General features: G+C 43.9%; 1 protein-coding gene across 1 annotated transcript in view; it reads right to left on the bottom strand.

The window, feature by feature from the left end:
- Positions 1–13,068, bottom strand: part of aspm (assembly factor for spindle microtubules) — a 29,654-nt gene that overhangs the window by 3,137 nt on the left and 13,449 nt on the right. Inside the window, exons 19-23 of the mRNA XM_033622116.2 lie at positions 7,602–12,881; positions 7,217–7,366; positions 6,884–7,075; positions 6,247–6,439; positions 5,118–5,272 (exon numbers count right to left, since the gene is read on the bottom strand). Of these exons, the coding sequence (XP_033478007.2) occupies positions 5,118–5,272; positions 6,247–6,439; positions 6,884–7,075; positions 7,217–7,366; positions 7,602–12,881 (5,970 nt within the window). The remainder of the gene's footprint in view (positions 1–5,117; positions 5,273–6,246; positions 6,440–6,883; positions 7,076–7,216; positions 7,367–7,601; positions 12,882–13,068) is intronic.

The following is a 13,068-nucleotide window of genomic DNA, read 5'->3' as shown; positions in this document are numbered from 1 at the left end:
ATAATAATAACTTTTTTGTTGTTGGGCTGGGCAATATGGACAAAAATTCATATCTCAATATTTACAGGCTGACTGGCCGTACACAACATACAGTACAGGCCAAAGGTTTGGACACACCTTCTCATTCAATGCGTTTTCTTTATTTTCATGACTATTTACATTGTAGATTCTCACTGAAGGCATCAAAACTATGAATGAACACATGTGGAGTTATGTACTTAACAAAAAAAGGTGAAATAACTGAAAACATGTTTTATATTCTACTTTCTTCAAAATAGCCACCCTTTGCTCTGATTACTGCTTTGCACACTCTTGGCATTCTCTCCATGAGCTTCAAGAGGTAGTCACCTGAAATGGTTTTCCAACAGTCTTGAAGGAGTTCCCTGAGGTGTTTAGCACTTGTTGGCCCCTTTGCCTTCACTCTGCGGTCCAGCTCACCCCAAACCATCTCGATTGGGTTCAGGTCCGGTGACTGTGGAGGCCAGGTCATCTGCCGCAACACTCCATCACTCTCCTTCTTGGTCAAATAGCCCTTACACAGCCTGGAGGTGTGTTTGGGGTCATTGTCCTGTTGAAAAATAAATGATCGTCCAACTAAACGCAAACCGGATGGGATGGCATGTCGCTGCAGGATGCTGTGGTAGCCATGCTGGTTCAGTGTGCCTTCAATTTTGAATAAATCCCCAACAGTGTCACCAGCAAAACACCCCCACACCATCACACCTCCTCCTCCATGCTTCACAGTGGGAACCAGGCATGTGGAATCCATCCGTTCACCTTTTCTGCGTCTCACAAAGACACGGCGGTTGGAACCAAAGATCTCAAATTTGGACTCATCAGACCAAAGCACAGATTTCCACTGGTCTAATGTCCATTCCTTGTGTTTCTTGGCCCAAACAAATCTCTTCTGCTTGTTGCCTCTCCTTAGCAGTGGTTTCCTAGCAGCTATTTGACCATGAAGGCCTGATTGGCGCAGTCTCCTCTTAACAGTTGTTCTAGAGATGGGTCTGCTGCTAGAACTCTGTGTGGCATTCATCTGGTCTCTGATCTGAGCTGCTGTTAACTTGCCATTTCTGAGGCTGGTGACTCGGATGAACTTATCCTCAGAAGCAGAGGTGACTCTTGGTCTTCCTTTCCTGGGTCGGTCCTCATGTGTGCCAGTTTCGTTGTAGCGCTTGATGGTTTTTGCGACTCCACTTGGGGACACATTTAAAGTTTTTGCAATTTTCCGCACTGACTGACCTTCATTTCTTAAAGTAATGATGGCCACTCGTTTTTCTTTAGTTAGCTGATTGGTTCTTGCCATAATATGAATTTTAACAGTTGTCCAATAGGGCTGTCGGCTGTGTATTAACCTGACTTCTGCACAACACAACTGATGGTCCCAACCCCATTGATAAAGCAAGAAATTCCACTAATTAACCCTGATAAGGCACACCTGTGAAGTGGAAACCATTTCAGGTGACTACCTCTTGAAGCTCATGGAGAGAATGCCAAGAGTGTGCAAAGCAGTAATCAGAGCAAAGGGTGGCTATTTTGAAGAAACTAGAATATAAAACATGTTTTCAGTTATTTCACCCTTTTTTGTTAAGTACATAACTCCACATGTGTTCATTCATAGTTTTGATGCCTTCAGTGAGAATCTACAATGTAAATAGTCATGAAAATAAAGAAAACGCATTGAATGAGAAGGTGTGTCCAAACTTTTGGCCTGTACTGTATGTGTATATATATATATATATATATATATATATATATATACAGTTGAGGACAAAATTATTAGCCCCCCTACAAAAATGTCATTGTTTTAAAAGTATTTCCAAAGTGCTTTTAAACAGAGCAACACATTTTTAACACAGCTTTTTTAGACATCCTAGTTTTATTTTGGATGCTTACATTATTTTAGTTTGCACACAGAAATGAAAATATTCCACAAAAAAACAAAAAATACCAGGGTCAAAATTATTAGCCCCCCGGATCCTAATAGTTAATTGTGTATCCTTTTTGCTGGATAACACCCTGCAGTCGTTTGCTGTAGTTTTCAACAACTCTCTGACACTTCTTTTGAGGAATCCCAGCCCATTCTTCTTTGGCAAATCTCTCAAGCTCCTCCAGATTTGATGGCCTTCTGGCAGGGATGTTCTTTAGGTCACCCCACATATTTTCAATGGGATTTAAGCCAGGGCACTCAATTACATTCACTTTGGTCTTCTGGAGATAGTTCTTCACCAAGAGAGATGTATGTTTTGGATCGTTGTCATGTTGGAAGACGAAGCAACGACCTAGACCCAGTTTTACTGCTGACTGCTTAAGGTTTTCTTTCAAAATCTCCACATATCTTTCTTTGTTCATGATTCCTTCCACCTTGACAAGATTTCCAATTGCAGATGCACTGAAGCATCCCCACAGCATAATACTCCCACCACCGTGTTTCACTGTGGGGACGGTGTTCTTTGGGTTATATGCCTCTCCCTTTTTTCTCCAAACATAAGCAGTGTCTCTATGGCCAAAGAGCTCTAGTTTAGTCTCATCAGACCATAGGACACGCTTCCAGTATGCATAATCTTTCTCCAGGTTGTCCTGAGCATAACTTAAGTCTGGCTTGGAGGTGTCTCTTCTTCAAAAGTGGAGTTTTTCTTGGTCTGCAACCTCGCAGTCCATTCCTGTGCAGAGCTCTAGTGATTGTCTTCTTAGAGACTACGATTCCTGATGTGTCCAAGTCATTCACCAGTGTCTTGGCAGTTGTTCTGGGGTCTTTAGACACATCTCTCACTAGTTTTCTTTCCAGGGTCTTTGAAATCTTTCGCTTCCTACCTCTGCCAGGCTTGTTCTGTACTGTGTGGCTGTCTTTGAATTTCTGCATTATACTTCTCACTCCAGTTCTTGACACTTGGAAACGCTTGGATAGCTTTGTATATCCTTCTCCTGCTTTGTGTGCATCAATAATTCTTTTTCTCAAGTCCAAATTGATTTCTTTAGTTTTCGGCATGGTGCTTTCTCAACTAACAGCTCAATGACCCATACTGAGGCTTTTATACCATGTTTTAACTTAATTGTTGAGTGAAATCACCTGATCCACCTGATCACCTTTAAGTACATCACCTGTGAAGTGAAAGCACATCATTGCACAAAAGTGGTTTGTGCAATGACTTAATAAATGGTCATTTCTTAAAGGGGGCTAATAATAATGTCCCTGGTCATTTTAGTTTTTTCTTAAATAATTCTGTTTTGGTGTGCAAATATAAATAATTTGTGCCTCCTAAAGAAAACTAGTATGTTCAGAAATGCTATGTTGAAAATTCCTTGCTCTGTTAAAAAAGTACCTGGGAAAATCTTGAAGAAACTTCAAATTTCATAGGGGGGCTAATAATTTTGTCCTCGACTGTATATATATATATATATATATATATATATATATATATATATATATATATATATAGGTATTTTCTACAAAATGGGCTATATGTGTTCAGTTGCAGGTCGAAGCCACATTTGAGATGTCACAAGCACTTTAATAAAAATAGACTGATCAAAATAAAGAAGAGAAACTGAGCCTGAACGTCAATTAGCTGAAATAAAAGGAACAGAAAGTCTTTGGGGAAGTGAGAGATTAGAGTGGTTGAGGAAATGATGTGACCTTCTCCCTCTGTCCTTTGCTAAACTCACTGGCATGAAATATGGGAACTTTACTCAAATGTCAGACAAGTTCCTTGGTACTAACCTGTTATGTTGCACCATATGCAGTATTACTACTGCAATGTAACGACTGTAAAAACTGAAGTGACGTAAATACAGCAGGCTGACAGGAAGTCAATGTGCCCTGCAGTATAAATGTATTAAAAACAGCCCTGCACAAAATCTTCAATAAAACCCTTGTTGTGTATTGTAAGAGATATAACAAGAGATATTATCTTAAAGGTATACTTTGCAGATTTTTTCAACCGCATCTGTGTCACTACGGTGTGGGCAGTGTGTGCAGATAAACAGTGTTAGGGGCTGTAAACATGCCACATTTTTTGCGCCCTCAAATTCATTGTTTTTAATATAGACATGCAGCACACTCAAATGCCAGAGTGAAGCTATCACGGTGTGCATGCAAGCCTATATTTCAAGGCGCCCTGAGATAAACTGAGTTCAACTTTTGAAACACAGCAGTACACACCATGTCATGTAACGAGAACCAACCAATCACAGCCAGCAGATATCTTTCCCTTCTTTCTTAAATATCAGTCTGTGATAAATGTGGAGAAGATGTTCATTTTAGTGCAGGGTTGCTTACACATGTCCCACGGACAATAGGCCTACAAACAAGCGGTACCTGGAAGAAGATCAGCTCGGCACTCCAGATTTCAGGTAAATAGGCTGGGCACAAGAGTTGCACAGAGCACCCAACCTTGTATTTTCTAAGCGACTAAAGACGTGGCATGTATACAGCCCCTAAGGCACAAGAGTCATGCCCAGCACCAAACATCCCCCTTTTCAGGCTGTTAAAGACAAGGCATGTGTACGGACCCTTAAGGTGCCCTCCATGAAAAATAAAAACAAATATAGTAATAAAGTAATTAAAATATTACTTCAACAGAAAGTTCTACATTAGCTGCAGCTATCACGGTTGTTTTCGATAATGCCTCAACAGTGCTCCTCTTTACTGTGCTATGTCTATGCTATGTTGGCTTTAGGGTCCTGGCACAGGAGTGCATGAGCCAAAAATTACGTCATCACGTATTCTGCGTAAAGTGCTAAGGCTCCGAAGATGTCAGTCATTGCACAGTTGTGATTGGCCCGTTCTGGGTCAGGCTGGCTGAAATTAATTGTCTGAACGAGAGGGGGACCAGAAGCATCTGCCTGAGCAAATAAAACATGAGCTCCCAGATTTGTCTGGTTCCCAGACTAGTCAGCTTGGATTTTAATGTTCAGTCAAGCCAAATTCTTTGTCCAAACCGTGACGTCATATAAAAAATTCTGACGTATATTTTGTCTATTTATACCTTTCTACCTTTAGATTAGAAGTTCAGCTTCATTTCAAAAGGACCCACAGTCATCTGATCCCTTTGATTCACATTAACTTCAGGTTTCACACTCTGAGCTACATAAGGAGAGCAGGTCTGGGTTTGTACCTTGGAGAGGTTGAGGAGGATCTGGATGGAGTAGGTGATGACGTCCATGCAGGGGACACTCCTGTTGCAGCAGCGGATGAGTGTGAAGATGACGTTGGTGGCTCCGCTCTCTACCAGTCGCTCACAGCACTCTGGGGACAGCCTGGTGGCGGTCTCTGTGCATGCACACACGTGTAACAACACACACACACATAGTCTTTTGTTAGCACTCAGGACAAACTGCACTACTGAAAAAACACCTGAGATCATGCTCATGTCATCAGAATCAAGTATTAGACAATGACACTCAACAACTTTTTGTTTTGTCTATGAAGGGCACACACACAATTTTGGGAACACACGTCCACCACCTTCTTGAAGAAATGAACTCAGTCTCATCTTGAAAACACAAGCACTTTTGCTATTACAACACATAACCACAAAAACAACAGAAGAGGAATTTGTTCTACCGCACTTCCTAAAGGTTTTCCTGTTTCTCATGCTCAATGCTATTGCAAAATCACAGTGGTTACAGTCGGGGGTCATAACTTGCCCAGAATTGAATCATAACAATTAAGTGTTTGAAATAACTGTAATAGCAAGAGCATAACAGACTCAAGTCCCTGAACCTCATACATATAGCTGTTAATTGTCCATCACAACTGTCCCACATTAGCATTAAACTCTGTTTAATCATGAAATAATCTTTGATGGACTTTTCCTAAATGTTACTTGATTAATTGACTAGTTTAATAGATAATGAAAACAATATGTTGCAGCCCTTTCTAAACGGTAATTCTGACATGCTCTAAAATTTAAATGTATCTATTAGATTAATTGACAGTTTTCAATACTTTCAGTTCAGATTAGGAACCCTGTATCATGATGAATTCATCGCCAGCACTGCAGAATTAATCTTCAAGTACAAGCTCAGCAATATAGATTCATCACCACACTCTACTGGTCACATGGTTTAAATACAGCTTAATAGTCTCATAAAGAACAAACGAAAGGGAGAAAATAAAAAACACCCTGCTGCCTTTCATTGACTACATAAGGGTTTCTCAGTAGCTGCTGCTACTACTAGTACTACTGCAGTAGTAGCAGGAAGCTCATCATATGGGTAAACAACCAGAAATGTAAATCTTACCCAAGTTTTTCAGGGCCTCTAGGATGTAGGAGAAGTGTTTGTATCGAAGGAGGTAGTCCAGGGCAGACGATGTCTTGTTGCAAAGTTTGTCCTCCTCTCGGACGCTGGCGGAGACTTTGCGCAAATTGTGTCTCAACTTCACCACTTTGGGATTGTCGTTCAGTCGGCGGGAGCGGTGTCCTCTCCACAGAGCCTGGAGGGAGAGCAGGAGGTTTAAAAATGAGGAAAAAAGCCAGAAAAACACTTTAAAGACACTTTGACAATATGACCAACCATTCAAAGTCTAACAGTATCTAAAAGCAGCATGTTTGTTTCTGTAGAATGACACCTGACATGTTGTGGAGCCAATAACTATGGCTGAGGAAAAGCTACAGTATGTCTTGATAAGGTTGAGAATGTACTTTGGACTCAGTGCTATTACTTAACATCATTGGTTATGCCCCAAGAGTTGTCTATAGAAACTGTATGGTGATTATTTGCCCATTCTGAAGCTCAGAGGAATGACGACAGCAAGCAAAGCCTTTAAGTTTTAATGTTCACATGAGCACTTGACTATTGTGGGACACACTTGACAAAGTTTGAACATATTTTTTAACACTGCAGGATCCATTCGTACAAACTTCACAGACTGTCGTACCTGAGCTTTGATGATGCCACGCTGAACCCTCTTCTGGCGCCCGTGGAGGAGGAATTTGCGGACGGCCTGCTGGATGACGGACGCGGCCTTGTGGCGACGAGCTAACAAGCGCTTGACCGCTCTCTGAACTATAACCACCTTCCTCCTGTCCTCTAGATAACGTCTCCTCTGCTGCCTCGCTCTCACCCATCGCTGGGGAAAAAAACAAAACAAAAACAAGGAAATCAATGTAGGAAATGTTGTGCTCTTTGCTAATTCATTAAATTCATCAAAACCACTTTTCAGTGACTGATTTTGTTGCAAAATTGCATTGTTGGCTCCATGTTGCTGTACCTGTATGGTGATGACAGAATGGATTTGTCTTTTGGCTGACTCCAAAGCCCAGTGGGCTCTCAGAGCTCGTTGGATCTTCATGGCACTGAGATGGTGGAAGACCGCAGATGTAAAACGGAGCCTCCTCTCTGCTTTGGCGCTCTCTAGTACCTGGAGCACAACAGCATGCAAAAGGACTAGTATTAACCTTTTTGTGTTTCACCTCTTTAGCTTGTTAACTAAAGTTTTAAGTTTTGTCTATCCACCATATTATTTATAGACAGTATGCTGCGATCACCTGTTCTAAGCAATTTCCTACAAGGCTGGTGAATGCAAACTAAAGGTAGTCTAAAATGCACACAAAAAATGCTCTAGCAAACTTTGAACTATAAATAGGGCCCAGTACCTGTCGTCTTGCAATCCAGGCTCGACAGTGCGTCTGAAGAGTGATGGCAGCCTTTTTCATTTGGAGGTAGTTGTTCCTCTCCAATCTGCTAAACTGCACTGCCCGGACCCTCCGCTGAAGTTTCACAGCTGCCTCCCTCTTTCGTTGGAAGATACGCCTCTGCACTGAGGATCTCCAGCACGATTGGATCACAATGGCGGCTCGGTTTTGTCGCCTAATGTTCCTCCTGACACCCCAGCCTCTCAACGCTGCCTGAATGGTGATGGTGGATCGCTTCAGTTTGAGGAACTTTTCTCTTTCTTGCCTCTGAAGAATACAGGAGCGATAGCGTCTTTGGATGATAATGGCGGACAGACGCATGGCCTGGAATTTGACTTCCTCTCTGTACTTTCTGAATGCTGACTGTATAACAGTTGCAGCCTGGTGCTGACGGGCAACCTCCTTTCTGACCTGCTGGCCTCTGTATGCTGCCTGAAGGACGACAGCGGCACTGCGTTTTTCCAGGTATTGAGTTCTTTGTGCTTTAGCTGCAACAGAAGCCCGATATTTTTGCTGAATGATAAGGACATACAATTTCAATTTCAGATACTCCTTGCGTTCGCAGTAGCCTCTGTAAGCTCTCTGAACAACACTGGCAGCATGATGCCTTTGTTTGAGGACTCTTCTGGATTTCATTCCACGGAAGGCAGCTTGTAGATTAATGACAGCTTTTTTTAACTCCTGATAATGTTTTACCTCAATGTCTCTCTGTCTCTGAGCTCTAAACCTCTGCTGTAAGACACAGGCTGCCCAGTGCTGTCTCCTGAAGGCTGACTGCTGTTTATGCCTCTTGAAGTTTGCTTGAATGGCAGTAGCTGCCCTGTGCATCTTGGCGATGCTGCTTCGCACACGATGGCCTCTGAAAACTGCCTGAAGAACAATAGCAGAATGTCTGGCTTTTAGGAAGTTTTTCCTTTCTTGCCTCTGAAGAACACAGGAGCGATAGTGTCTCTGGATGATAATGGCAGCTAGACGCATGGCCTGGAATTTGACTACCTCTCTGTGCTTTCTGAATGCAGACTGTATAACAGTGGCAGCCTGGTGCCAACGAGCAACCTCTTTTCTGACCTGCTGACCTCTGTATGCTGCCTGAAGGATGACTGCTGAGTTGCGCATTTTTTGGTATTTTTGCATGTGTTCCTTTGCTGCTACAGTGGCACGATACCTCCGCTGAATGGTGAGGACGGAGTACTTTAAGGTCAGATACTGCTTGTGTCTGCAGTGTGTTCTGTAAGCTCTCTGGATAACAGTGGCAGCTCGATGCCTGTCTTTGTTGTTTCGTCTGGATTTCATTCCACGATATGCAGCCTGTAACATGACGGCAGCTTTTCTGCGCTGTTGATAATGTTTTACCTCAATGTCTCTCTGTCTCTGAGCTCTAAACCTCTGCTGTAAGACACAGGCTGCCCAGTGCTGTCTCCTAAAGGCTGACTGCTGTTTATGCATCTTGAAGTTTGCTTGAATGACAGTAGCTGCCCTGTGCATCTTGGCGATGCTGCTCCGGACACGATGACCTCTGAAAGCTGCCTGAAGAACAATAGCAGAATGTCTTACTTTTAAAAACTTTCTTCTGACATGTCTTTGAAGAATATAGGAGCGATAGCGTCTTTGGATGATAATGGCAGACAAACGCATGGCCTGGAATTTGACTACCTCTCTGTGCTTTCTGAATGCAGACTGTATAACAGTGGCAGCCTGGTGCCAACGAGCAACCTCTTTTCTGACCTGCTGACCTCTGTATGCTGCCTGAAGGATGACTGCTGCTTTGCGAATTTGCAGGTATTGTTTCATTTGTTCCTTTGCTGTTACAGTGGCACGATACCTCCGCTGAAAGTTGAGGACGGCGTATTTCAAGTTAAGATACTGTTTGCGCTCACAGTGAGCTCTGTAAGCTCTCTGGATAACACTAGCAGCCTGATGCCTTTGTTTGATGTTCTGCCTTGTTTTCATTCCACGATATGCAGCCTGTAACACGATGGCTGCTTCTCTGTGCCGTTGATAAAGTTTTACCTCAATGTTTCGCTGTCTCTGAGCTCTAAGCCTCTGCTGTAGAACACATGCTGCCCAGCGCTGTCTCCTAAAGGCTGACTGCTGTTTATGCCTCTTGAAGTTTGCTTGAATGACAGTAGCTGCCCTGTGCATCTTGGCGATGCTGCTCCGCACACGATGGCCTCTGAAAGCTGCCTGAAGAACAATGGCAGAATGTCTGGCTTTTAGGAAGTTTTTCCTTTCTTCCCGCTGAAGAATACAGGAGCGATAGTGTCTCTGGATGATAATGGCAGCTAGACGCATGGCCTGAAATTTCACTTCCTCTCTGTGCTTTCTGAATGCAGACTGTATAACAGTGGCAGCCTGGTGCCAACGAGCAACCTCTTTTCTGACCTGCTGACCTCTGTATGCTGCCTGAAGGATGACTGCTGCTTTGCAAATTTGCAGGTATTGTTTCATTTGTTCCTTTGCTGTTACAGTAGCACGATACCTCCGCTGAATGTTGAGGACGGCGTATTTCAAGTTAAGATACTGTTTGCGCTCACAGTGAGCTCTGTAAGCTCTCTGGATAACACTAGCAGCCTGATGCCTTTGTTTGATGTTCTGCCTTGTTTTCATTCCACGATATGCAGCCTGTAACACGATGGCTGCTTTTCTGCGCCGTTGATAAAGTTTTACCTCAATGTTTCGCTGTCTCTGAGCTCTAAACCTCTGCTGTAGAACACATGCTGCCCGGTGCTGTCTCCTAAAGGCTGACTGCTGTTTATGCCTCTTGAAGTTTGCTTGAATGACAGTAGCTGCCCTGTGCATCTTGGCGATGCTGCTCCGCACACAATGGCCTCTGAAAGCTGCCTGAAGAACAGTAGCAGAATGTCTGGCTTTTAGGAACTTTCCCCTTTCTTGCCTCTGAAGAATACAGGAGCGATAGTGCCTCTGGATGATAATGGCAGCTAGACGTATGGCCTGGAATTTCACTTCCTCTCTGTGCTTTCTGAATGCAGACTGTACAACAGTGGCAGCCTGGTGCCAACGAGCAACCTCTTTTCTGACCTGCTGACCTCTGTATGCTGCCTGAAGGATGACGGCTGCTTTGCGCATTTGCTGGTATAGTTTCATTTGTTCCTTTGCTGCTACAGTGGCACGATACCTCCGCTGAATGTTGAGGATGGAGGATTTCAAGGTAAGATACTGTTTGCGCTCACAGTGGGCTCTGTAAGCTCTCTGGATAACACCAGCAGCTTGATGCCTTTGTTTGACGATTCGTCTGGATTTCATTCCACGGAAGGCAGCTTGTAAGACAACAGCAGCATTTCTCTTGGCACTCAGGGCTTGCATCTGCTCTCTCATTTTCTTGTTGGCTCTGTAACGGGCTTGCAAAACACTGACAGCCCTGTGGAGAGTCTTGTAGTAGGTTCTCTGCTGGTACTTTCGGAAGTGAGACTGGATTATTACAGCTGCCACGTGCTGGATGCGCAACTGCTTTCTGACCCTACCTCCTCTGTAGGCCGCCTGCAAACACATGACTGCCTTGCGCTTTGACAAATAGTCGAAACGATCTTTTCTTGCCAGGGTCACTGCTCTGTACCTCTGCTGACAAACCCAAACTGCTGCTCTGATTGCTAGGAATCTCCTTCTATCCCGAAATGTGAGAAACTTTCTCTGAATGACTGTAGCAGCTCGGTGCATCTCTGCAATCTTGCTCCTGGCCCTGTGGCCACGATATGCTGCCTGGATGACTAAAGCTGCGGATTTCATTGTCCTGTACCTCTGCATCTGTTGATCCCTGAGCATTTTTGCCCTGTAGCATTCCTGAACAATGATGGCAGCACACTTGGTGGCAAGGTAAGCCATACGCATTCTGTGCATCCTGAACTGAGCTTGGATTGCTGTGGCAGCGTTGTGCCTCTTCTTTAGGTCTTCTCTCGCTCTAAATCCCCGGTAGACAGCTTGTATCTTTATGGTGGCCTGCTTTAGCTCTTTGTATTCATTTTGCTGCGCCCTGCAAACAAGGAGAGCTCTGTATCGGCTTTGGATGATAATTGCTGCACTTTGTAAGAGGAAATATCGTTTCCTGCATAAAAACATCCTGACTGATGACTGAATGACAGTCGCTGCCTGGTGCTTTTTCTTCAGCTCTGTCCTAACTCTCATGCCTCTGAATCCAGCTTGGACTGTAACACAAGCTGCTCTCATGTGGAGGTATGCTTTCCTCGTCTCTTTTCCAGCCACAAAAGCTCTGTAGTGACATTGTATGGTCAAGGCGCAGGCCCTCTTAGACCTGTATTCTGCTTGCGCTTTGTGCCGACGGTAGTAAGCCTGTATCAATGTTGCACACTGATGCTGCTTCTCTATTCTCTTCCTGACAGCCCTGCCTCTCCAGTTTGCTTGGATGGCAAGTGCAGCACTCCTAAGAGCAACATAATCCTTCTTTGTCTTACGAGCCAAAATTGTGGCTCTGTACTTTTGCTGTATCACAGCTGCAGCTTTTCTCAGGACAAGGTAGCGCCTTTGGGCAGTGTACTTCCTGAAAGCTGCCTGGATTATGGTTGCTGCCTCGTGCTGTTTTTTCAGCAACTCCCGGGCCACTTTTCCACGATAAGCTGCCTGTATGGTAATGGCGGCACATTTCATCCTCACAAACATTTGCCTTTCCATGTCTCTTTTCACAGAGGCCCTGTACCAGCGCTGGATTATGACTGCAGCACATCTCATCTTCACCACCTGTTGTCTGACAGCATGCCCTCTGAAGGCCCTCTGAATGACAACAGCTGAGCGGTGCTGCAGCTTTAATATCTGAAACCAGCGCCTCTGTGCATGACCTCTGTACTGGGCTTGAATCAGCACAGTGCTTCTCTTAATCTTCCTGTATTGGTGGAGACACCTCTGCATTCTATACCAAGACTGAATCTTCACAGCAGCAGCAATTTTTTCAACCATTTTTTCCTTGTACCATTTCTTGAGCACGGCTTGTATCACTCTTGCAGCACGGTTTTCCTTCTCTGTTTTCTGGGTTTTCCATCTTCTGTACCCGCTTTGTATTTTCACCGTTGCAGCTTTAAGGGAAAGATAATGGTCCCGATCTCTTCTTGCCAGAGCCCATGCTCGCGAGTGCCTCTGAATGACAGTTGCTGCCCGGTAGATTCTTCCATAAGCGGAGGCGGCCCTCCTCATTCGCCATTGTGCTTGGACAACAATGGCGTAGTACCTGAGGCGTTGGTAAGCCCTCATGGCCGAAAACATCCTCCACTGAGCCTGTATGGATAAGATAAGAATGATCTATTAAAATAATAATTACACAAGCTTGTGTCCTTGCTACAACAAAATAGACAGACACTGAAATTAAAGCAAAAGCACAAATGTTGATTGGATAAGATAACATAATCGGATTAAGTCAAACTATCAACACCTGAGAATGCTCAAACATGCAATCTTTTACTTC

This window comes from Epinephelus lanceolatus, chromosome 6 (assembly GCF_041903045.1).
Source record: "Epinephelus lanceolatus isolate andai-2023 chromosome 6, ASM4190304v1, whole genome shotgun sequence".
Lineage (NCBI taxonomy): Eukaryota > Metazoa > Chordata > Actinopteri > Perciformes > Serranidae > Epinephelus > Epinephelus lanceolatus.
The sequence above is the reverse complement of the archived record's forward strand: the minus strand, read 5'-3'. Positions and strand labels throughout refer to the sequence as shown.